The 23581-nt window shown below is 62.6% G+C and overlaps 2 protein-coding genes across 22 annotated transcripts in view; one reads left to right on the forward strand and one right to left on the reverse strand.

Annotated features, from left to right (window-relative positions):
- BAIAP2 (BAR/IMD domain containing adaptor protein 2) overlaps positions 1-9228 on the forward strand; it is a 71292-nt gene extending 62064 nt beyond the window's left edge. For 2 of the 13 annotated variants that reach the window (XM_004275556.3, XM_033438711.2), the window contains exon 14: positions 7701-9228. In XM_004275556.3, the coding sequence (XP_004275604.1) occupies positions 7701-7770 (70 nt within the window). In that variant the 3' untranslated portion in view covers positions 7771-9228. Of the gene's footprint in view, positions 1-287; positions 1822-2217 lie in introns of those variants that run through there. The other 11 variants (XM_033438708.2, XM_033438712.2, XR_007473270.1 and 8 more) reach the window with 10 other exon arrangements.
- Positions 1728-23581, reverse strand: part of AATK (apoptosis associated tyrosine kinase) — a 46656-nt gene continuing 24802 nt past the window's right edge. For 3 of the 9 annotated variants that reach the window (XM_033438707.2, XM_049701465.1, XM_049701462.1), the window contains 11 exons: positions 22708-22855; positions 20259-20338; positions 19601-19719; positions 19356-19443; positions 18278-18411; positions 16910-16994; positions 16712-16833; positions 15135-15284; positions 12060-14715; positions 11817-11964; positions 1728-11622 (listed from right to left, as the gene is read on the reverse strand). In XM_033438707.2, coding sequence (XP_033294598.1) covers positions 11393-11622; positions 11817-11964; positions 12060-14715; positions 15135-15284; positions 16712-16833; positions 16910-16994; positions 18278-18411; positions 19356-19443; positions 19601-19719; positions 20259-20338; positions 22708-22855 — 3960 coding nt within the window. In that variant the 3' untranslated portion in view covers positions 1728-11392. Of the gene's footprint in view, positions 11623-11816; positions 11965-12059; positions 14716-15134; positions 15285-16711; positions 16834-16909; positions 16995-18277; positions 18412-19355; positions 19444-19600; positions 19720-19823; positions 19942-20258; positions 20339-22193; positions 22246-22707; positions 23008-23581 lie in introns of those variants that run through there. The other 6 variants (XM_049701466.1, XM_049701461.1, XM_049701464.1 and 3 more) reach the window with 6 other exon arrangements.

A 23581-nucleotide genomic window follows, 5' to 3' on the forward strand; every position in this document is an offset into this window, starting at 1 on the left:
CTGGTGGTTTTGTGGCCCTGCTCTTTCCTGGCGTCCACACCTGCTTGTCCAGACCTCGGCCAGGAGGGGGGCCTGCCCCTGGGCTCGTCTCCCCGGAACCAGCCCAGGCCAGTGCAGATGGCTCAGGGCTGCAGCCTCCTGAACCCCTGACCCGGGCGCAGCCCTTGTCCAGGCTCTGGGGGTCTCCTGTCACCACTCCCCCAGGGCCGGTGGCCAGTCGCGCGGCTGGGAGGGCAGCTGCGGGGGAGGTGTGCGGCCCGGCAGCTGTCCTGTGCTTTGTTTCACAGCGGCAGTGGCACGCTGGTGTCCACAGTGTGAGGACGCTGACCCCGGGCAGCTGCTGCTCAGAAGAGCTTCCGCCGTCTCCCCACCCCCCCCACCCCGGTCTGTCTGGTCTCCATCGGTTTCCTCCTCGGCTCTCGTTGGTTTCTTCCTGGGTTGTTTCTCTTTCCCACTTGCCCCCTCACCCCCGCCTTTTGGTTCGTGACCCCAGACTCTGTGATCCCCCAGGGTCCATGGTGCTGCCCCATCTCCGCTCCCTGTGTTTACACACCCCCACCCGTGTGTTGGGACCTGCCGCTGGGCAGCGCGGGCGGGGTGTCCTCGCCGCTACTCCCCATCCGCCGTATTCATGACACGCTGTCCCTCTTTGAAGGCTCACCGTGAGCCAGGTCTAAAAAGTTTGAAGAAAAAGAAAAATCTTTAAAAAACAAAAAAACAAAAAGATAAAAAACAGGAAAAGGACTTTTTTTTCCTGAAAAACAAAAACAGATATGCATGGACTCCGGTGTACGTACTGTTATCTCTGCATCTGACCCCCCAGCACACGCTGGCACCTGTGTCAGGAGAGGGAGGGTGCTGGGGGCTCCACAAGGCTTGTGGCCCCGGGGGCATCCTTCCAGGCCGCATCCAGAGAAGGGCTCGGGCTGAGCCGGGGGGCCTCCTGAGGAAGCTGGCCGCTCCTGTGAGGGAGGCCGCAGCCCCCAGCCCTGCCTGCCCGCCAGGCCGGGCTCCTGACCGCTTCCTTGTCCCGGACGCCATTGGACGATGTACAGACCAGAGCACGGCGCCAGCCTCGGGGCACCGTGACCGCACAGTGCACTGGCGGGGAGGGGGACCGGCCGCACTCGGACATTCCAAAGACTTCCAGAGACCACCCCCAACCCCACGTGTTCTGGAAATCATTTCTTTAACCAGCCTGTGAAGGAGTGAGGGCGGCTCTGGGCGCTACACCCCTGCACCTGCCGTCGGGGAGCAGGCAGTCCCTGCCCAGTCCTCCCTAAACGCTCTCGTCTCTCTGTGTGTCTTGGTGACTTCAGAAACAGACATGCTGGACTGAGTGGCTGGCTACTGGTATTGCCTCTTCACGCCTTGAATCTGGGAAGTGAGCGAGGGCGCAGCCGCTCCGTCCTTCCCGCCACGGGAGCCCCCGTGAAGCTGTGGACGCTCCTTTTTTTGATGTGATTTAGCAAAACCCTCCCACCCCCTCCCGTGGACTAGAACATGGCTGGTAGCATTTGTGAGAGAAGCAGCTCAAGACGCAGACAGACCCTGTTTTATAATTAAGGAAAAAACAAAGCCAGAACATGGACCTTTGTAAAAAGAGCCTTCTATGTTGGTGTTCTAATTTTGCTAAAAGATCTCAAATCCAGGGGATTCCATGCTCAATGGATGAATGTAGACACAAAACCGCAAAACTTGTATGAAGATGTAAAGTGCTGAAAATATTTTTCCTGTTTCCTTTCGTCTTTTTTTTTTTTTTAATCTGAATTGTGCCCTGTACTGCAGTTGTTTGAATAAAAGTTTTATTTATTGCATCGAGTTGGGTGTGGCGCCTCCTTCCAGCCCCTCTGCGTGTGTCCGGGCCACGTGCAAAGCCTGGCCTCCTCGCCGACAGAGTGACCAAGGTGCAGAGCGTGCCAGGCCACACTGCTCTCCCTGGGGGCGCCTGGGGAGGCCCGCACCTGGGGGAGAGCCACGTGGGCCTGATCCAGGGACGCCCTGCTTGAGCTGCTCCTTGGAGCTGCCTCCCTGCAGACCCCTCCCGCGGGCTGGAGAGCCAGCTCTGCCCTGTGGCTGGTGGTACATGCTCCCGGCAGCATATGCTAGCTGCCAGGCGTCCCCCCATCCTCCATCCGGCTTATGTCCCCTCGGAGTCCTCAGACCTCACTCCCACCTGCTCCACGTGCATCAACTGAGCCCTGTGTTTCCTTGCAGTGCCGATGTGGAAGTGGCCAGATTTTGAGCGGCCCCTGACTAGAGTTAGTAAGTTGCCCTGGTTTTCTTATGCTGGGGTCCGAGGGTCTGCTGAGCCTGCGTCTGCTCTCGGCTCTGGGTCTTTGCCTCCCTGGACCTCTCCTTGGGCTCTCGGATTTCCTCCCTCTGGAAGCTTGCGGGTCTGTCCTGGCCCTCTGTCTGGGTTTCCTGTTGCTTCTGCTGGGTGCTTTGGCCATAATCGGGGTGAAGCCTGGTGATCAGCTGCGAGGCTGGCTTTGGGCTCCTTCGGCTGAGTGCCCCTCAGACCGGTCCCTGAGCGTGGGTCTGAGCCCGGCCTGGCTGGCTCCTGGGTTGGTGAGTATCGCAGCCCCTCGAGGGCTGGGGAGACCAGGATGGGTGTGGGGATAGCGCCATGGCCTGTGCCCAGGTGAGAGCCACAGGCACGCGGGACCAGCAGCATGCATCTGCCCTGCAGAGGATGAGCAGATGCAGTGGCCCCGTTCTGCGCAGGCTCAGCTGCTGTCTGCCCCGACGTGGCTCCAGGGGGCTACTCCAGGCTTCCAGAGCAGGCCCCAGGGGCCTCCTCCAGCTCCCAACTGGTGATGGTCCCTTCCCCTGTGCCCTTGGAAAGCAAGCGCCAACAGCTGGGGTGGGGCGTGCAGGGGGAGCCCACTGCTCTGGGCTCCTGTGCCTGGGTCTGGGCAGCACTGCTGCCCCTCTGCCCCACCCCAGCCCTGTCACTGAGAAGTCTGCTGCGCGAAGCTGGCACGTGGGCCCTTTACAAAGATGGTCATCACTTCACCTCCCTGGGTGTCATGGAGATGCCATCCTCCCTCCCTGTGGGCAGCAGGTCCTGGACTCTCCCTCTCCCTCCTTCACTGCCTTTCTTGGTTTTTTTTTTGGTGTGTGTGTTTGTTTGTTTAGGCCACACTGCGTGGCTTGTGGGATCTTAGTTCCCTGACCAGGGATCAAACCCGGGCCCCCAGCAGTGGAAGCGCAGAGCCCTAACCACTGGACTGTCAGGGTTTTTTATCTATATATATGTTTGTTTGTTTTTTCCTGCCTTTCTCTTGATGAGTTGCAGTGTGAGTTCTGGAAAACTCTAGAGACAAGTGCTCCTGAAATTGGGGGATGGGAGAAATGACTTTGACCCTGGCTCAGCAGTGGGTGACCTGGGCCACTCTCCTCCCCTGCATCTATCCCTCTTCTTCCGAGATGCTTTGAGACACCTGCATCTCCCGCCCCCACCTCTGCTGCCCTCGTGGTCCCTCTGAGCTGGTGGAGCCCAGCTGATCTCACCCACTGGAGGTACTGGAAGGGGGTGAAGGCTCAGGGAGGCTCGTGTGGCCTCTGCCTAGAACCCCACCCCTGGATGGAGGGCAGAGCCCCAGGGGCACGGCGGGCGGGGGTGCACTCATCTCTGGGAGCTCACAGCACGGCGGCCGCAGGGTCTGCCTGTCCTGATGATCCTACCAGGTGCGGGGGTGTCACAAGCCACCTCTGGTTGGTTGAGGGACGTTGCTCAACTTTGCCAGAGCTCACAGCCCTGGGAGGAGGGCCGGGGAGGAGAACGACTCAAGTCCAGAAGGGCCAACGTTCTGAAGTTGTGCCACGTTTTAAGAGGAAAACGTGGAGGAAGTTGAAATCTATGCTGTGACTGCTCTTCGCTCCTTCTCTGCCCCGGAGTCACCACAGGACACAAGCCACGCTTCGTGCTGACCAGGCTGTTCTCAGAACCACCCCCTTTCTTATTCAAGAAGTGGATTCAGAAGATAACCGAAGGTGATTCCACCAAATCCTCAGTGACGAATGTTTCATGAGCCTGGACCCGAATGCTGCTTGGCTGCAGGGGTCCCACCTCGTCAGGCTGTGGGGGTCTGCAGAGGACTGGGTGGTGGGGACAGCCATTCCTGGCGGGGGGCCTGGCTCATGCCTCCCTTCACCATGCCCGGGACTTCAGGCCTGCCCCCCGGAGGATACAAATCCATTCCGTATAAAAGCTACCGGCTGTCCCTGTGTCCCTGCTCAGGAGGGGGACAGAGCCCAGCCACCAGTCGGGCACCTGAGTGCCTGGTGGCCCTGCCTGGGGAGGGGCCCTGGCATCCTGACAGCACTGGCTCTCGCATACTCCAGCGTCTCCCATTTGGGTCAAGAAGAGCTTGTTCTGTGTCTGGGTGGTCGTCTGTTGATTGGCCCCGGCGTCCACCCCTGGGCAGTGACGGACGTCTGCAGGACAGCAGGATCAGCAGTGCCTCAGGTCCAAATCTTGTCATGTTTTGTCATCCCAGTGTTGACCCAAGTCCCTCACCTGGGGTCACTCAGGTGCCCTCCCCGGGGGTAGCTCTTAAGCCTGTTCTTTCACAGAACATCCCAGAAGGTGGTGAGCACCCAAGGGGGCCTCACACTTCCTCTGATGCTGAAGGGTGGGAGTGTCCCACCCAGGGGTCTCTGGCCGGGGCTGCAGGAGGGAGTCGCTCCAGAGGTCTGGAGTGGTTACAGCTGCCACCTCCTTCCTCAGAACCTGCAGTGTGGACAGCACATGCTTCTTCCATGGTCACACTGTTTTGGGGGACGGTGTGGGTCAGAGGCCAGACACCCTCTTCAGGGAGGTCTTCCTGGTTCAGGTGGTAGTGTGGGTTTGCCACTGACCCTTTTTTTTTAATTGAAGTATAGTTGATTTACAATGTTGTGTTAATTTCTGCCATATAGCAAAGTGATTCAGTTATACCCATATATATTCTTTTTTATATTCTTTTCCATTATGGTTTATCACAGGATACACTGAATGTAATTTCCTGTGCTATACGGTAGGACCTTGTTTACCCATTCTATATATAATAGTTTTCATTTGCTAATCCCAAACTCCCAATTCACCCCTCCCCACCCCTCTTCCTCCTTGGCAACCACAAGTCTGTTTTCTATGTCTGTGAGTCTGTTTTGTAGATAAGTTCATTTGTATAATTTTTTTAGATTTTATATATGTGATATCATGTGCTATTAGTCATTCTTCACTTAGTATGAGAATCTCTAGGTCTATTCATGTTGCTGCAAATGGCATTATTTCATTCTTTTTTATGGCTAATATTCCATTGTGTATATACCACATCTTTATTCATTTATCTGTCAGTGGACATTTAGGTTGTTTCCATGTCTTGGCTAGTGTGAATAGTGCTGCTGTGAACATAGGGGTGCATGGATCTTTTTGAATTAGTTTCATCTGGATCACATGGCAACTCTAGTTTTGGGGGGAACCTCCAGACTCTTTTCCATAGTGCCTGCACCAATCTCCCACCAACAGTGTAGGGAGGTTCCCTTTTCTCCACACCCTCTCCAGCATTTGTAATTTGTAGACTTCTTAATGATGGCCATTCTGACCAGTGTGAGGTGGTACCTCATTGTAGTCTTGATTTGCATTTCTCTAATAATTAGCAATGTTGAGCATCTTTTCATATGCATGTTGGCCATCTGTATGTCTTCTTTGGACAAATGTCTAGTTAGGTCTTCTGCCCATTTTTCGATTGGGTTGTTTGGTTTTTTGTTGTTGAGAGGTATGAGCTGTTTGTATATTTTGGAAATTAAGTCCTTGTCAGTTGCTTCATTTGCAAATATTTTCTCCCAATCTGTAGGCCGTCTTTTTGTTTGTTTACGGTTTCCTTTGCTGTGCAAAAGCTTGTAAGTTTGATTAGGTCCCATTTGTTTATTTTTGCTTTTGTTTTTATTGCCTTGGGAGACTGACCTAAGAAAACACTGGTACGATTTACGTCAGAGAATGTTTTGCCTATGTTTTCTTCTAGGAGTTTTATGGTGTCATGTCTTATATTTAAGTCTATAAGCCATTTTGAGTTTATTTTTGTATATGGTTTGAGGGTGTGTTGTAACTTCGTTGATTTACACGTGGCTGGTCACTGACCCTTTCTGATGAGAATGTAGGTGCGTCAGGACACACCCGGCTGGAACTCCCTTTTGCCCCTGGCTCTGGTCAGCACAGGTGCCATCCTCCCTTCTCTGGGTCCCTTCCCCTGCTGGGTCCCCGACTCTGGATGGACAAACCTGCCCCGTTTCCAGCCCCACAAGACCCCCCGCCATGACCCTGGCTGCAGACCGCCAAGGGCATGGAGCCCTCCTCTAGGACAAGAGTCCAGTCAAGGCGGCCGCCCCCGTGGCTGCCCTGCATCCTCCGTCCCAGGGCAGATGACGCTGGTCACAGCAGAACCTCGGTTTCAGAACCTCCAGGCTGCCCCTGCCTGGGGCCAGTGGGGCTGAAGCACATCTGCTCAGACCCAAGCCTGGGAGGCCAGAGAGGACCTGAATGAGGGAGACTGAGGCCCCGCCGGCTGGAAGGGCCTTTCATCAGGTGCAGATGTTCCGAGGCAGGGGTGGAACGGCTGCGGGTGCTGCCAACTGTCAGGCAGCATCTTGGAGATGCAGATCAGTCTCCTCTCACTAGTTCATCCTTTGGACTCAGTTGTTCAAAGTGCCTCAGTGTTTTAGAAAATGCCAGGTCCTCAGGCAAACACAGGGTTGCCCACCCCACGTTCTATCTTCCTGGGCACCTGGACAGAGCGCCCACCCAGCTCCTGTGGACGCCCAGCCATGTCAGAGGCCACTCCCGCCCCAGGTAACGGCTCCCGTTCAGGCCGAGCCCTCCGTGTCCCACGTGCCATCCGTGCTGTCACCCTTGGGACTGCCTGACGTCCCCTGGCCTGCTCTCCTGTGCCATCTCCACCTGGGCAGGTCCTCGGAGCCCGCCGAGGAGGAGAGGCCTCCGTGAGCACGAGGCCAGGTGCCAGCCCCACCCTGCACTCATCTCGTTCCATCTCAGCCCCTTGTCTGGTGCGTCTGTCTGTCTGTCAGCCGCAGCCTCGGCACGCAGGGGCAGGCACGGCTCCTCTCTGAGGAGGCGGCCAGCCCCTCCGCAGGGGCTGCGGGCGTCCACTCCTACCAGCCCCGTTGTCGCTGGGGTGCCTGCGCCTCGTGTCTGTCATGTCGGCATGGGACGGGCCACTCTCTGGGCCCCCAGGATGCATGGGCTGGGCTTGTGCGCTCTGCTGAGCTGTGGCTCTATGTGTCAACAGCTGTGTCCTTGCAGATGGGCTCAGCTGCTGCTCCCGGGCAGGTGGCGGGGGCGCTTGGCCTTGGGGGGCGGCGCACCGAGCTCGGGTGCGGCTCATGTGGGGCTGCCTCAGGTTGCAGAGAAAGGACCAGGGCTGATGTGGAGGGGCCCCCCCATGCCCACCCACCCTGCCTGTGGGAGGGTTGACGGTTTGAGGTGGGGCACCTGGGGGGGGTGAGCAGAGGGTGGCGCGCTGGGGCTCAGCTGGCCTTGCGGACAGCGCCCCTTTCTGGCTCTCCCCCGTGGCCTCTGCCACCCCCAGGCCCTGAGCTCAGAGGCTGGGCCATCGGGGTCCAGGTGGGTGCCGTCTGTAGCCACAGGGCGGCACTCAGCACCCCTCCCGAAAACCACTCTTCTCTCCTCTTCTCAGGAATCCCTTCGCCAGCGTCCAGCTGAAGCCGACGGTGACCAATGACAGGTCTGCCCCACTCCTCAGCTGACGGCCACATCTGCACCCACTGCCTGTGGGGGCTCCTCCTCCCACACCCTGACCTGTAACCTGTTTTGTTACAATCTGCTTGCTCCCCATTTAGAGAATTGTCTCCTTCCAAGCCCTTCTGCCCCCACCTCAATCTGGCCTGGGCTGGACCCCGGCTGTTCCTACAGGGTCAGGAGGTGGCATGGCCGTGGCCAAGGAGAGTGAGGGGAGCAGGGACCTGCTGCCTGGGCTGGGCGGCCAACCTTTTGAATCAGGCCCATCTGTCGTGTGGGCCAGGGAGCCCCCAAGGTGCAGGGAGGGCCATCGCATCAGCTTGTAGCTGTAAGGGGAGCCCCTGTCTGGTCAGTAATGAGGCCGCCCACCTGTAGTAGTGCCTGCGGCAGCAATGCAGGGGCAAGGGGAGGGAGGGGAGGGGAAGGGGAGAGCGAGGGCCGGCCTCCCTTCCTTGGATTTAGTATGAGCACAACTTCCTGCCAGACCCCTGATTGGGGCTTTGCTGGGTCTCCCCCCTGCCACTGGCAGTTTTGTGGGCCTCTCTGTCCCAGTTTCTCCCTGCCCACACCCTAACTCCCATCCAGAACTGGCTGCAGGGCCCCCAGCTCTCCTCCCTGTCCCCAGGGTGGTCGGTGCTGTGGCCTGGCTCCCCAGGCTGTGTGCCATTGAGGGGGGCCTACCCCAGGATTCCTGGGTAGGCCCCCTCAATGCTCTGGCTGTTTCCATATTTCAGCTGAAATATAAGATTTTAGAAGCTATCGGATCCATGCTGTTTGACATTTAAGGCTGAAATACAGCCGTGCTAATAACCACGTTGGTGACAGCAGTCCTTACCTCAGGAGACGTTCAGTTCCGGGCAGCGTTCGCTTGCTCCTCCCAGACCCTCCCAGGAGGGGCTCTGCGCACAGCCCAGAACACGAAGCACAGGGGGTGGGGCCCCAGAGGCTCTCACCTTGCAGAAGCTGGAGGCAGGCCAGGTGAGGTGAGGCAGGGTCACAGGGCAGATGTTTGCGGTGGAGGGGCACAGAAGCCCCACCTCCTCACAACCCACCTTGCTCCCAGCTCACCGCCCCCTCACCCGGCCTCCCCGTGCTGAGGGACAGGGGCCACCCCTGGAGAGGCAGGAGGAAGAGCTTCCCGGAGAGGTTCCCTCTCACCCTTACCTAGGTAGGGCCAGCTTCCAGGCAGGAAGTGAGGGCTGCAGGCGTCAGTCCGCTGGCCCTGTTCTGGGAAGACACCCCAACCTGGGCACCCTAGGGGCCCAAGGTCACTGTGTCCCTCCACCAAGGTGTGCCAAGGACAGCTAGAGGAAGGGGTGGTCTCCCTCCTGCATCCCCCAGTGGTCAGAAGGGACTGTAGGGACCCCACCCCAGCACAGCCCATGCCCCCTCCTGCCCAAGGCTTTATCTGCAGACTCCAAAAGAAAACACGCTTAGCATGAAGGCTTTTTTCCTTAGTTTTGATTTCTCTTAAAAAACAGACAAGAAAGGAACAAGACGATCATTGTACCAGCATCATAAGCCTCAAATAAACAAAAAACAAATTCAAAACAAGTCCCCACCCACACCCCCACCCCAAAAGCAACAATAAATTTTATGTCTCTTTGGCAACAATAACTTAAAAGCATCCCTCTTCCATCTGTTCTGACAACAGTGTTACAAAAATACCCCCTGTGCTGCCCTGCCCCACCCTCCCTCCCAGCTCCACCCCTTCCCACTGTCTCCATCCCTGCAGTAGGAACCCCCTGACAGACACTGACCGTGGGGGGCAGCCGCCACTTTCCTTTGGCAGCTGGGCTGGGCTGGGCCCTACCTTGCAGAGGGGAGCCACAGACACCTCTAGACAGGGGCTGAAGCAGCAGGACTGCGACCTGAAAGCCCCCCATCTTTCGGGCTGCCCACCTCAGTCCCCTCGCAGGGCTCCGGTGGGACCCAGGCAGGAGCCGGCCCATACCCTGTGGGAAGGGAGAGCTTACGGTCTAACTGATTCAGTGAAGGGGAAACAGCCACAGACTTGGAGCAGGGACACACGAGCCCGGTGTCCTCTTCTTGCACTGAGCAAACCCTGAACCGGCAGAAGGGGCAAAGGGGGCAGGGAGAGGCCGTCCTAGCAGGCCTGTACCTGCCCTCTCACCTGGGGTGAGGACACAGCAGCCTGTAATACACCACAGGAACCTGTAGGCAGGGCGTGCGAGGGCCCCTGGCCTCAGAGGCCAAGCAGTCTTGACAGCAGGGGGCCGGGGGGGAGGGGGCAGCTTCAGGGTGAGGGGCGGCTGTAGGGCATCCCTAGGGCCTAGCAGCAAACCCAAGTGTCCAGGACAAATCCTGCCCCCAGGGCAGCACAGGGCTGGTGTGCACAGATGCTCTTATGTCCAGCGCCTGCCCTGCTCCTCCAGGGTGCTGCATGGGGCACCGAAGCGCTTGGAAGCTGCTGCTGACCACTGCCAAGATGAAAGTCCCCACCACTCTTGGTCACCATCCTCGCTGCTGCCGGGGAGAGAACCGGCAGGGGATCCAAGCAGGGGCTGCCTGGGGCTCAGGCCTCTTTACAGCTGCCCCCAGCACCTGCTGTAGGACCTGGCAAACATGTTTAGGGAGACACTGGGGCCACAGGGACTCCTGAGAGCACCCTCCCCTCCAAGGACAGCCAGAGTCCCCTCGCCCAGGGCTTTCACCTGGCCTCAATCCCTCGCTTACGGGCCACTGAGCAGCTGGGCTGCAGCAGGCCTGCCTGCCTGCCTATCTAGGTAGGAGCCAGACGATTATCCTTCCCGCCACATCACCAGGGATCGGGCCCAACAAAGCTCAACGTCAGCCCTCTGAGTCCTCTCTTTACAGGTGGGAAAACTGAGACCCGAGCAGGACTGGGCTGGCCAGGGTCACACACTCGCCTCCTGGTGACCTGCTTGCTTGTTCAGATATCCATTAAGGGCACACTGTGTGACACAAACAGACCAGCACATCCTTCCCTAGAGGCTGCAGCCACATGCCAAGGGCCGCAAGGGAGGGGCTGGGTCTGCCAGGGGGACAAGATAAGTAGGGGCATCTTAGTGGAGGTGAGCTTTCAGGGAAGCCTAGTAGAATGGGGTGGTGGCAACTGGGCAGGTATGAGCCCACCTGGTCTGAGGTTGACAGGAGTAGAGCTTGGAGGGAGGAGTGAGCTAAGGCCCCTGAGTAGGGCCCCACGTGGGCACCTGAGCCACCACCACCATCTCTGGACAAGCCATTACATCTGAGATGGGGGGCTGGTGGATGAGGCAGACCAGCAGGGGCTGGGAAGGTTCTGGCAGGAGAGGCTGCTGCAGGTCAGAGAGCAGGGTGGGGGGCACTCAGTGTCCAGCCTGGTGCCTTCGGAGGAGGGAGAAAAGAGCGGGGCGGTGCGGGGGGTGGGGGTGGGGCAGGGAGTGGACATCCAACCTACATCCCGAGAGTGCTGAGCCAGCTTTGTCTGGGGCACTGCATCTCCTCAGAGCGGTGAGGAAACGTGCCAAGGTGGCCACAACAAAGAGGCCTGGCGTGACCTGACCTCTCTGAGCCTCAGTTCCCCCGTCTGAAAACTGAGCTTGTCCAGAAAACACGAAATAACGAGCGTAGGGCCTCGCGCCCAGCAGGTGCCCTTCCCAGCCGCCCTCACCACTGTCCTGACTCAGTATCCCCTCCCGCCAGCCCCACCGCAGCCTCACCTCCCACGGACCCGGAGTCCGAGTCGGTGACGTGTGTGATGGAGAAGCGGGACGCAGGCGCTGGTGAGACAGTGAAGCGAGAGAAGGGGCTGGGCTTGGCGGGCGCAGCGGGGACGCACGGGGCAGGCTCCTGGGCCGGCGTCGGCGGGAGGCCATCGTCCCACTCGAACCCTCCGCCTGCGAGGTGCCCGCCGTCAGTTGTGGACCGGATGGGGGAGACACCGCCCGGAGCAAGAAGTCACGTCCAGGCCCCGCCCACCACCTAAGTCACAGGCCCACCCCGACCCCGCCATGTTGCCCCGCCTCCATGAGGGCCCCACCCACCCCCGTTGCCCCACCCTCGCCGCCGCGTCACCCCGCCTCCAGCTCACCCTCTTCGGCCGCGGGGCCGTCGGGGGAGCGGTCAGCCCGCCGAGGCCGGCCGGGGGTGCTGGGGGAGCCCGGGCTGCCCACCGGGAACGTGGGGGACGACTCCTTGGCGCCAGGTAAGGGCTCCCCGAGCTCCCGGGTGGGGCTTTCCTGGAGGATCAGAACAGCACGAGTCTCCCATGGCTTCCCGTCCCGCCGCAGACCCCCACTCCGCCACGCAGAGCCCACCCAGGGCGGCTGCCCACCTGGTCGAAGAGGTAGACGGTGACGTCGTCGAAGAAGGACACGGCTTTCTTCTTGCGCTCCAGGTCCTCGCAGAAGGCCTCGGACAGGAGGCTGGGCATCTTAAGCAGGCTGCGCAGGTTGCGCGCACTCTGGCTCTCCGCCACCACCACTGGCACAGGCGGCGCCTCCTCCTCGCTCTCCTCGCTCGGCTCCTGGATGCTGTAGCAGCGGAGCTCCTCGTCCGACTCGTCACTGTCTTCGCTGTCGTCCTCTTCCTCCTCCGGCCGCCCCTCTGGAGCCGCGGGGACTGCCGGCAGGGCCAGGCAGAGTGGGGTTCTGGGGGCACCTGGACCCCCTGTCCGTTCCTGCAGGCCCGACCCTGACAGCAGTCCCAGGGTCTCCTGGAGCTCGGGGCGGTGGCCTTCTGAGCTGGGCCGGACCGGAGTCAACAGGAAAATCTTAGAGTGCCCGGGGCTGGGCATGGGTGGCACCTGGGCTGGGTCTTGGGGCCAGGGAGGCTCCAGCCTGGGGCCCCTGGGGCAGGCGCTTGGCTCTGGGGAAGAGTCCTCAAGCAGTGGCAGTGGCAGCACCTCCCTGGGGCCAGAGCCCTGTGCCTCCCCAAGCATCCCCAACTCAGGGGAGGGCAGTGCAGACGGCAGCCTGGGGCTCTTCAGGCTCTCCAGATCGGGCTCTGGCCCGGGGACTGGGACACCTCCTTGCTTCTCCTTGGGGCCCAAGGGGGGCTCTGGCTCCGTGTCCAGGTCTGAGAAGTAGGCAGAGTCGCGGTAAGGATTCTTCTCGCTGAGGCCACCCAGGGAGGCGGAGAGACGAGTCTCTGGCCCGGGGCTCTCACCCTCTGAGGCCAGCTCCTCCAAGGCCTCAGGCTCACAGGGCTCATGGGCCTCCTTGAGTACAAACTCAGGGGACTCATAGTTCTCTGTGTCATAGCCGCTGTCCAGGGCTCGGGGCTGCCCGCCAGGGGGGCCAACAGCTAATGGGCTGAAGACCTCAGAGCCGCCATCACTGGCTGAGGATGGGATGTCCAGGGAGTCCAAGGAGTCGGGGGTCCCCACCTGCTTCTGTAGGGAGCGGAAGGCTGGTGTCACATCTGGTTTCTCAGCCTGCGGGCCGTCGCTGGACAAGTCAGTGAAGACACCAGAAGTGGCCTCAGTCGTGTCTTCGTCTTCACTGCCTGGTGCCTCCAGCTCAGGGGAGCTGCTGCCACTGTCGCTGTCCAGGGCCTGGACTGGCTCAGTGGCAGGCTGTGGGCTGCCAGTGGGCGTGGGTGAAGCAGGCAGGGTGGGCGGGGTGCTGGCCTCCTCGGCAGGAAGCAGGGCTCCCTCTTGGGATGGGGATGGGATGGAGGGAAGGGGCAGCTGGAGTCCAGCAGAGCCCTCGGCCTCCTCTGCAAGCCTGGGCTCTGCCTGGGGGCTGTCACCACCACTTCTGGCTGCCTCTGTCCACGGGGATGTGACCAGGCACGGGGCAGGTGTCAGGCCCTCAGCAGGATACAGATGGGGGAGGCCAAGGCAGCGGCCCATCTCCTTACCAGAGGAGGCCCCCTTTGGCCCAAGGAGAGGCTCTCTGAGGTCCTCTGGGATCAGAGGATGGCCCAGCTCAGGGACGGTCTGTAGGGCCTGCTTCACACCAGGGCAGCAGTCCGTGTAACCTGAGAGGCCCGGGACCCAGAATTCTGGTGCTCGGTTGCTGCTGTTGTTGTTTGCAGATACATTGGAGCTCCAGTGTCTGTGCTGGGCAGTCCTGGGCATCCCAGCCTCTCCCAGCTCTTCCCCACCTGGGGATGGTTGGGCCCTGGAGCTCGCGGAGGGGGATGTGCCCAGCGGGTCCTCAAAGAAGGGCGGGCAGAATGCCCCCACGCCCCAGTCAATATCCTCTGCTCTGGGCTCCGCCAGCATCGGGGTCTCCGGGGGGGGTGAGCGTGAGGTGCAAGGCAGGTCACAGGCATGGCTCCTGCATAGGTGGTAGTCGCAGTGGCCCCAGGGGCCATCAGCGGGCGGCGCGTGGCCCAGCAGTGGCTCCATGACCAGCGAGGCGGCCGTGCTGCCGTCAGAGTCGTCATCATGGTCACTGCCGTCGGGGCGCAGGGTGGCAGCGAGGGTGCTGGGGGCACAGCCGGCACAGTCGGGGTCGTGGCCTGCGGCAGGCGCAGGGTCTTCCAGGCGGATGAAGTACTCGCTGCCCACCGAGGGGCTGTGAGCGCTGAGCACCGGCACCACGCCTGGGGGAGCACCGTCAGGGACGCAGAGCTCCTGCAGACGCGCGTCTCGGCCCGGGCTCAGTGCGCCCTCAGGTGGCGGGAAGGCATCGGAGCCGCGGCCGGCTTCCCACTTGTACTCGAAGTTGAGGCCACGGCTCGTCTCAGTCACCGTCAGCACGTCATCACCATCCGTGTGGAAGCTGTCGCCAGCAAACTGCTCCAGCAGTGGGAAGGATGAGGTGGCCGCAAGCTCGCCCATGCCCCCCAGTGCCATGCCTGCCGACCCCAGCCCGGGGCCCACGCTGCCCCCCACAGGCCGCAGTGAGCGCCAGCGCCGCTCAAACTCCTCCTCTGCCTCGGTGGCACCCTTGGCACACAGGTAGGACAGCAGCAGGTGCACCTCCTCAGCCGTCGGCCGCTGCTCAGGCTGAAGCCAGCAGAACTGCATCACCTCATACCTGCGGGAAGGGATGCCCTAGGGCTCAGTCCCTGCCCCCCCCACGGGTGGTAGTGCCTGGCCAGGACCCCAACCCCCAGGGAGTGAGCCAGTCCGCCCTCAGCATGAGGGTCTGAGTTCCGCCCCTTCTCACACTCAGAATCCCGAGGGCAGTTACGGGCATCTCCTGAAGTGGGCGCGGTGGTGTGGGAGACAGCAGTGGACTAGGGCACTGTTCCCTCAGCTCATCCCTGCCAGGGCTGCAGGCAAGTTTGTGTTTTGGATAAAGCGGCCATTCCAGTGTAGGCACAGGGTGGGGCCCAGAGGTCACTGCTGGCCGGGGGGAGCCACTTACGCTCTGGGGACTCGAAGCACCCCCCTTTGTGTTGTCCTTCCTACTGGGGACACCCCCAGCCCCGCCTGGCCTCACAGGGTCCTCACCAGCGGTCAGAGAGGGTCAGCTGCAGCTGGGGCTTGGGCAGCTTGAGCTGCTGCTCCCGGACCGCATAGGCCAGCACCTGCCGGTCGGAGTGGTGCGGATAGGGCTGCGCTCCCAGCTCGAAGAGCTCCCAGATGGTCACGCCCAGGGACCTGTGGGGGTGACAGCCATCAGAGGGCAGGCACGGCTGGCCAACGCACGGCTCCAAAGGGTCTCGAAGACTTGGGTGCCAAGGGCAGCTCCTGTCATCACACCAGCAGCCAGAAGACGGCGCCTTCCTTCAGTAAATGGGCAGCGTGTGCCCCCTGGCCAGGTCCGAGCCCACGCCCAGGTGCTTGGACAAATAAACGCCAGACTGGCCTCCCATAAACCCAGTCCATTTGTTCACTCGTTCACTCCCGTGCCGGGCTGAAGCGCAGACACTGCCAGGTGCAGGAGATGCCCTGGAGAAGCTCCCAGTCCTGCCAGGCACCTGTGGAGGCCAGAGGGAGGGAGTGTGCTAGGGTGTGAGGCGGAGAGAGGGGTGAGTCTAGGGACACCCCAGCCAGCAGGCCAGGCAGCCAGTGCACGCGGGGCTGTGAGAAGGCAGCTGGGATCTTTCCAGTGGGCGGCAGCTTCACCCAGCTCCCGGGGACCCCAGGCTGTCCCACGAAACTGGGGGCATGAGGGACAGCAGATTTGGCGACAGAGACGTCACAGTGGCCCTGGCCAAAGCCGTCTAGGGGAGGGACCCCAGTCAGTGTGGGCTGGTGGGCAGGCAGGGGAAGGTCAGCCAGAGGGAGAGGCGAGCGGGGGAATGGAGTGTCCGTGACGGGTACAGTTAATGGCTCAGGGGAGACCCCTGGAGAGCTCAGGAAGGGGGACTGGGCCCTGGATCCAGGCCCTGAGGGTTTATCAGGAGCAGAGGGGGACCAGACAGGCCTGGGAGGCTGGGAGGAAGCAGGAGGGGGAAGCAGAGGCTAGTCAAGGCCGGGGACAGGGGACCACCACAGCCAAGCCTCTAGAGGCTGTAGTCCTGGGTCCCAGCACCCGCTCTGTGCCCAGCCCCAAGCCTCCAGGCTGCAGTCACAGGAGACCCCAGCCCCACTGTCCCCTCTCAATGGGAACAGGTGCTACCACGAGGCCCCACGTCTCATCAACTTGCCCGAGTGCTCTGACCCTGATGTCTTCGGGCATCGGCCCAGCAGGCCCTGGGAGGGGCAGGGCTTCCTCCACAGACCCCACCGCTCTGCCAGCCCAAGTGCTGTGGGCCGTGGCACCGGGCAGCGACAGGGGGCCCCGGAACCCCCACGACCTCACCTGGGGGTGTATGTGGCCACCTCCCACAGAGCGACAGGGCTGCACAAACACACACGTCCTCACACACGTGGCCTTGCTTGGCGCGGCCAGCCTGCATCCCCTCCAACACCAGGGAGCCGGCAGGCGGGTGGGACTCAGCCCCCCAGCGCCCCGCATCCTCACTGGACACTCACGCGGCACCGGACAGGGCAGCCATGAGGGCTGACAGCCGCAGGTGAGCATCAAGTCGTCGGCTCTCAGGGGTCCAAGTCCTCATGGCGACTGCCGGGCCCACACTCACCACACGTTGCTGGCCTTGGTCTGGTCCACCACCAGCAGGTTGCAGTGCACCTCGTCCACCAGCTCAGGCGCGATCCAGCGCAGTGGCACCCACAGCTGGTCAGCCGTCACAAAGTAGTCCTCCTGTCGGCACACGGGACAGTGGTACCCCGCGGGCAAGTGTGGCCGGCCCTGCCCCGGCCCGAGCCGGCCCACTCACCCTGTATTTGCCGTGAGACAGGCCATAGTCGCCGATCTTCACCGTCAGGTCGGCTGTGAGCAGGCAGTTCCTCAGAGCCAGGTCACTGAGGGTGGGAGGATGGGAGGGTGGGGTCAGCTGGCAGTGCCGGGCTGGGGCATCCAGGGCACTGAGGGGACTGGGCCGCTTGTCACCGAGGGCATCCTGGGCTCGGTTCGGTCGGTGGGTGGGTGGAAAGGGGCATCTCAGAGGCTGCCCGCCCTGCCCCTCACCCAGCACTGGACACTTTGAGGGTCTGAGTGGATGGGGCCACACATGTTAGAAGGCAGACAAGGAAAACGAGGCCCAGGGCCAGCTAGAAGGTGCCCAAGGGCTCTCCTTGGACGAGGTCTGCCTCACTGGAACCCCATCCCCTGACCCCAGTCCACTCCCCTGCTTCTCCTGGGACACCAGTCTGCTGAGCAGTCCCTCGGGGGCGAGCCAGCCCAGGGACACCGCAGTCTCCTCCCGCCCGCCACACTGCCACCCTCAGCTCCCTGAAGGCAGGCATCAGTGAGGCGACTGAGTGCCCCAGGGTCCTGCCCCTGCCCTGTGCACACACGGCCCCTAGCAGGGTAGGGGTATGGAGTGCCCGCCCAGCAGTGCCGCTCACCCCCGCCTTTGCCTCCCACCCACGGCCGGCCTTGGCTGCCGGCTCCTCCCCTGCCTGCCTTGTGGCCCCATGGGTGTCTGGGGCCCAGGGCACTGGGGCAAACGCGGGGTCAGCACACATCGGCCAAAATGCTGCTGTGCCGGGGCCACAGATGGGCGCCTGGGGCTGGGTGGGCTCGGCGGGCCGGTCGGGAGGCTGGCAGCGGCCCTCTTCAACAAAATCACTGATGCTGGAGTTGCCTTGTCATCACTCAGCACCAGGATATTGTTGGGGAGGACGGCCCGAGTGCTGTCCGGGGCCGGCAGGGCCACGCAGCGCCACTTCTTCTGGCATGTCCCCCTACGCTGGGCCCTGGCCCGTCTGTCCGAATTCAGGGGCCAGGGCGGGAAGCAGGACAGAGCCACCCCTCCCTCCGGGCCTGAGAGAGACAGAGGAGAGTAGGGGCCGCCGTAGGGCCACCAGGCAGCGCTGACCACCCTGGGGACAGAGGATGGGCTTCAGGCCCTACCGCATGCCCAGCCAGGCCAGCTGGACAGTGGACGTCGCCTGGCTTAACCCTCCTGCAGAAGCTGGTGTTCAACTCCCATCTGCCTGGTTATTATTTGACAAGATCCCTTTGTACAGTGGTCCCTAGAGGCTGAACAAAGACTAACCCGGTTAATTGAGGATCCACCTCACGCGGCCCCCGGAGCAGGTGCGGAGGCCCTGCAGAGCTCGTGGGCCACCTGCGCCCTCACCTGTGCACGTAGTTGTTGCGATGCAGGTGCAGGACGCCACAGGCCACCTCACAGGCCATGCGCTGCAGGGTCAGAGGGTCGGGCGCCATGGACTCTGCCACCCGACAGCTCCGCAGGTAGCCCTTGAGGTCCCCCTGCCGAGAAGGGCAGCACTGTCACCTGCTGGTGGGGAGTGGGTGCCCGTGCAAGCCCACCACCCGGCCCCGCCCTCCTCAGCAGGGCCCACGGGGGGACCAGGCATCCTGCTGCTGCCACAGGGCTGCCGCTGCCCAGAGAAGCCCGTGTCCACCCCCCAGGGGCCAGCTCTCAGTAGGATGACCCCGCAGGCAGCGGACACTTTCCCCACACTGACAGCCCCAGCCCCAGGCAGCCTTGCGGGCCAGCAGGGTCACATCCCGCATACAGACCCCTGGGGCCCAGATGCTCGCCACCTCTCAGCTGGTGGGTGGCAGACAGGCCACACGAGCAGTGACGCTGAGCCTGGGCGGAACCCAGAGCCGGTGGCCAGAGTGTCCTCTGGCAACTCCTTGACCCGCTGATGACCTGCTGACGCCGCTCAGCTCCAGGGAGGGCCCAGGCATCCTGGGGAAGCCCTGGGAGGCTACGCCAGGAGTCCAGAAACTAGATGGTGGGGGGGCCCACGTCTGTGGAGGCCGCCTCCCTGTCGGCAAGCGGCTCAGCCGTGTGTGTGTGTGTGTGTGTGGCGGGGGGCCTGAGAGCAAAGTACGGGCGAGGCCGTGGACTCGACGCAAGGGCCGTGAGCCCCCCGAGCGGGCCGGGGTGCCTCTCAGGAAAACCTCCGTGACTGGGAGCAGCACAGGCAGATGGGGGAGCCCCCCTCCCCTAGGGTACAGTGGAATCCCAGCCCGGACGGCCGCTGTCTCTGAGCGGGGGCCACCTCCTTCCTCCCCCAGGCCGCCTCTGGGAGGTAGTGGTGCAGAGCCACCTGGACCCCACTTTGGGGGGCATGTGAGGCCCAGAGGGTGGGGGTGAGGGGTCCCCGGCTCAGCAGGAAGGCCAGGCCCACCTTCCAGTAGCGTAGGGCAGGGGCTGGAGGGCCAGGGAGCGGGCGACTCACCATCGGGCAGAACTCCATCACCAGCAGGTAGGGCGTCACCTCGGCGCACTGGGCCAGGCACTGGAGCAGGTTGCTGTGCTGCAAGGCCCTGCGGGAGCCAACAGGCTGCCCCCTGACTCACATTCAGGGCAGGGCAGGAGTGGGGCAGCACAGAGCTTGCCTTTGTCTACAGGGCCCACAGCCCCACCTCCCGGCCAGTGGCCCACCCCCTCCTCCGGCTAAGCCTGTCCCCAGGTGCCACCCACCTGTAGGGCTGCGCCTCCTCCAGGAACTGCATCTGCTCCTGCACGCTGGCGCTCACCTTCAGCTCCTTCACCACCACCTGGGTGCTACTGATGCCCGAGTTCACCTCCCCGAGGAATACCTGCGGGGCAGGCGTCACCAGGTGGGCGGACTCCACCGTCCCCAAGCTCTGCCCCCAGCCTTGCTCTTCCAGCCAAAGCAGTCTGTTTCTGTGCCTCAACGTACTCATCTGCAAAATGGGTTCTGGACCGCTCCTGGGAGAGCGAGCCCTCGTGGCTGTAATACTCCGTCTTTTGTGTCTGCCTCCCCTAAGGTCCCCGGCTGTTCTCAGAGCTCTGGGGGTCTGCAGTGAGGAAGATGGACTCCTTGTCCCACCCAGGCTGGTGGTCAGGGAGAAGCCAGGAGCCAGACGCTGCTCCCCATCCCTGCCCACTCAGAGGCATCTCCCAGCATGACACCAGGATCTGCAAAGAGGCTGCCGGACCCTGAGGTCCCCAGGGAGGGGCCCAGTAGAGTGCACCTTGAGAGGGGACCCCAGGGCTGGGGAAGTTTCTGGGAGAAGCAGGTCGCCAACCCCCCCTCTCCACCTGCCAGGCAAAAGAGCGGACCACGCTGCCAGTCCCTCCCCCATCCCCACCAACCCCTGGGACGGCAACTCACCTTCCCAAACCAGCCGTGGCCAATCTCCTCCAGGTACAGGAGGCTGTGCCGGCCCAGATCTGTGGACTTGAGCAGCTGCACTGTAACAGGGCAGGGGGCTCAGAGAGGCCAGCTCAGCCTCCATCATTGCCCCATCTTCTCTCGCCTGGCCCCTAGAGGGGCTGCCTGCATGGCCTGTTCTGGGGAGCCACCCAGAGCCCCCTGCTCCCTCCTGATGGGGGCGGCCATCAGGAGCAGGGCACCTGCTGCCCAGGGGAGCTGTGGATCTGCAAGCCGCATCCATGCATCTTTCTGAGTGGGTCTGGGAAGGCTGTGCCCCAAGCTACAGGGACAAGCCAGGCTGGAAACATCAGGGCCTGGAGCCGGGACCAGCGCACAGGCAACGCTGGGCAGGCAGTGTGGCTGGGGCGGAGGCCATGGGGAGGAGGGCAGTGGAGTGGCCCGTCCCCTCACCCCTGCCGCAGGCTGGCATTCCAGCGCCAGGCACGCCAAAGGCTCCTTTGTTGGGGGCTGCTTGGCACAGCCCTGTACGGAACACACTGGGCCCATTCTCCTGCAGGCTGGGCTGGGTGAGGTCAGCAGGCAGGAAGGGTCAGTGAGGGCCCCAGAGGAAGGGCCAGAGCTGCTGAGCCCACCCACACCCCGCCTGTGCCCCAAGGGATTCCCCGAATTCTGCTCCCACGCCAACTGCCCGGAGGGCCCAGGGGACAGGCTGAGCCTGGCAGCCAGTAGACTCCAAGGTGAGGGGCTGCTCCCAGGGACTGGAGACCCTATGGAATGTTGACCTTGATGCTGAGCAGAATTGGGGGTAAGGGGTCCCACTGGGGCCCTGAGTCCCGGGGCTCCTCCCCCTGAGGTCCAGCCTGGGGTCTCCCCAAGCAGGCTCAGCAGTCTTGACAGTGGGGCAGTGATGGAGGTGGAGCGTGCTGACTGCCAGCCAATGGGAAAGGTCTCCTGGCAGCTGCAGGAGGCGTGGCAGGCCGGGTCCCGGGGTTCTGGGGTCCGCACCCAAGGGGCAGCACCTACAGAGCCAGGCTGGGGAGCCTGAAGGCTGGGCCATCTTCCCCCACGGTTTCGAGGGGTAGTACTTGCTGCCCAGGTTTTTAATCCTTGACCTCCAGGTGGGCTGCCCTCCCAGCATCACCCAAATCTCTCCCCTCCCCAGAAGCAGGGCACCCTATAAAGGACAGAACAGGGCTAAAAACTAGAAAAAAGCATGCAATCACTGCCCCCTCCTGGATCCCTGTCCCCCCGCATCCCCAGGGACAGTCCCTTAAGTGGTGGAAGACACTGGGTCTCAAAGATTCCTTGGGGTCCCAGGCACACACTGCCAGGGGTACAGTGTCCCCTGAGGGGACCCCTTGCTCCGCAACAGCTCCTAGCGTCCAGCACTGTCAGCACAGGCTCAGAAACTCCCATGGTCACCCAGGAAGGTTGGGGGGCTTCCTATAGCAGAGACCCCACCTTCAAGATTTTATGGGGTGGACCTTTGAGTCATTCAACAGAGTGGGACCTGAAATTCCTGCCTAACTGGTGAGGTCTCCTCTAGGAGACACCTGCAGGGGGGTGGGGAGTGACAGTCATGGTGCAGGGGGTGCTGGGCCCAGGCCAGCACCTTGGAGGCCCCCAGCCCATGGCGAGGGCTGGGCTTCGGGGTGGGCAGCACCGTGGTCAGGACCAGCAGAGCCCAGAACACACGCAGGCGGGGCAGGCCTACCCATCACAGGCCCTGGTGCCAACAGAGCCCCCCCTGGGCCTGACACCCTACTCAGTGAGCCTGGAGGAGCTGGGGGTAGGCGCAGGCCTGACCTAGGAGCTGCCAGGGAGGGGGCCTGGGGCCAGGGACCCCACCCACCAGCCTCCAGACACAACTGGGGGGTTCTTGCAGTGCTGAATCAGGCAGATGTGGGTTCAAAGCCCAGGTTGGCCACTGACCTTTAACCTCTGGAGTGTGGGCCCTGCATCTGCCATGTGGGTTGCCAGCCTGCTGGGGGGACCACGGGATGGGGCGAGTGGGAGACATGGCAAGGAAGCCACAGGAAGAGGCCCCGCCTGCACCTGCACGCGCTGGGGGGACCCAGGCCCCTCCTTCCCCCACCCCAGGGTCCTGAGCAAAAGGCTCCACCCACAGAAGGAGCCCCAAAGAGCCCCTCCCCCCCAGTGGGTGGGCCCTGCTCCTGGGCACCACGGAACCCATGTACGGGGTCCAGCATCCCAGGGACCGCAGAGAAGTCCCTCCTCCCAGCACATAGGTGCCCACCCCAGGACCAGAGGGAGCAACCCCCACCCCCTTTGCACAGTAGCCCCAGCTGGCCCAAGCCTGCTCACAGCGCCCCAGGTCCCAGCAAAAGGGGACACACACCAGCTCCTTGCCTCCCCTCCCCGGGAGCACTGACCCCAGAGCCACACCCTACGCCCACCACCTGGGCCCACCTGGGGGCTCACTCACCTGAACGCCCGGGCTGCTTGGCCATAGGCAGGGAGACCTCGGTGAGTGGCAGGACATACACGTCGGGCCTGTTCTGAGCCGCTGCTGCCGGGGAGCCCTGTGCCGAGAAGTCGGCCGGGTACTCTTCCCCCTCGGCATTCTCAAACTCCTGGGCCAAATGGGTGACACACGCGGTGAGCTCCAGGGCTCCCCAGAAGGGGGAGGGGCAGGGGACAGGGGGCAGGGCAGGGAGAGAACAAGGGGTGCAGGCCAGCTCTGAAAGGCCCCTTTCTTCCCAGAGCCCCGCTCCCCCCAGCAGCCCTGCCAGCTGCCCCCTCCACCCACCTCCTCGCTCCTCAGGGCAGAGAACAGACCCCACTCCTCGGCTGCCCCCTCCGCAGGGGCACCAGCTGCCCCAAGAGGGCGGGGTTTGGTTTGTGTTGGGTGGGGAGTGGGGATTCACCTCCCACGGGCAGAGCCTCAAGCGTGGTGGCCGTGAGCCCCAGGGCAGCCATGCCTCGCCCAGCCTCAGCCCACCCACATCCACGCCTACCAGGCTCAGGGCAGGGTAGGCAGCACTGGTGGGGGGGGGGCGGCTGGAGGCCAGCTGCCCCTGCCCATCCAGAGTCAGCCCTCCACGCTGCTCAGCCACCCCACCTCCCAGCAGCCTTTGCCCTGGGCGGGGGTACCCCATGGTCAGTGGCTTCAGGGTCGTGGCTGGGGAATCCAGGACAGGGGCTCCATCATCCCACCCACCCTGACCCAGCAGACAAACTAAGCGCCCCTGCTCCTCCCAGACAAGGAGCGTTCCTGAGAGCCCACCCCCCGGCTTCACCCCCAAGCAGGTGGTAGCTGGCAGCACCACCTACTGCGGCCATCTGCCTGCAGGGCCCCT

This window comes from Orcinus orca, chromosome 19, assembly GCF_937001465.1.
Source record: "Orcinus orca chromosome 19, mOrcOrc1.1, whole genome shotgun sequence".
Taxonomy (NCBI): Eukaryota; Metazoa; Chordata; class Mammalia; order Artiodactyla; family Delphinidae; genus Orcinus; species Orcinus orca.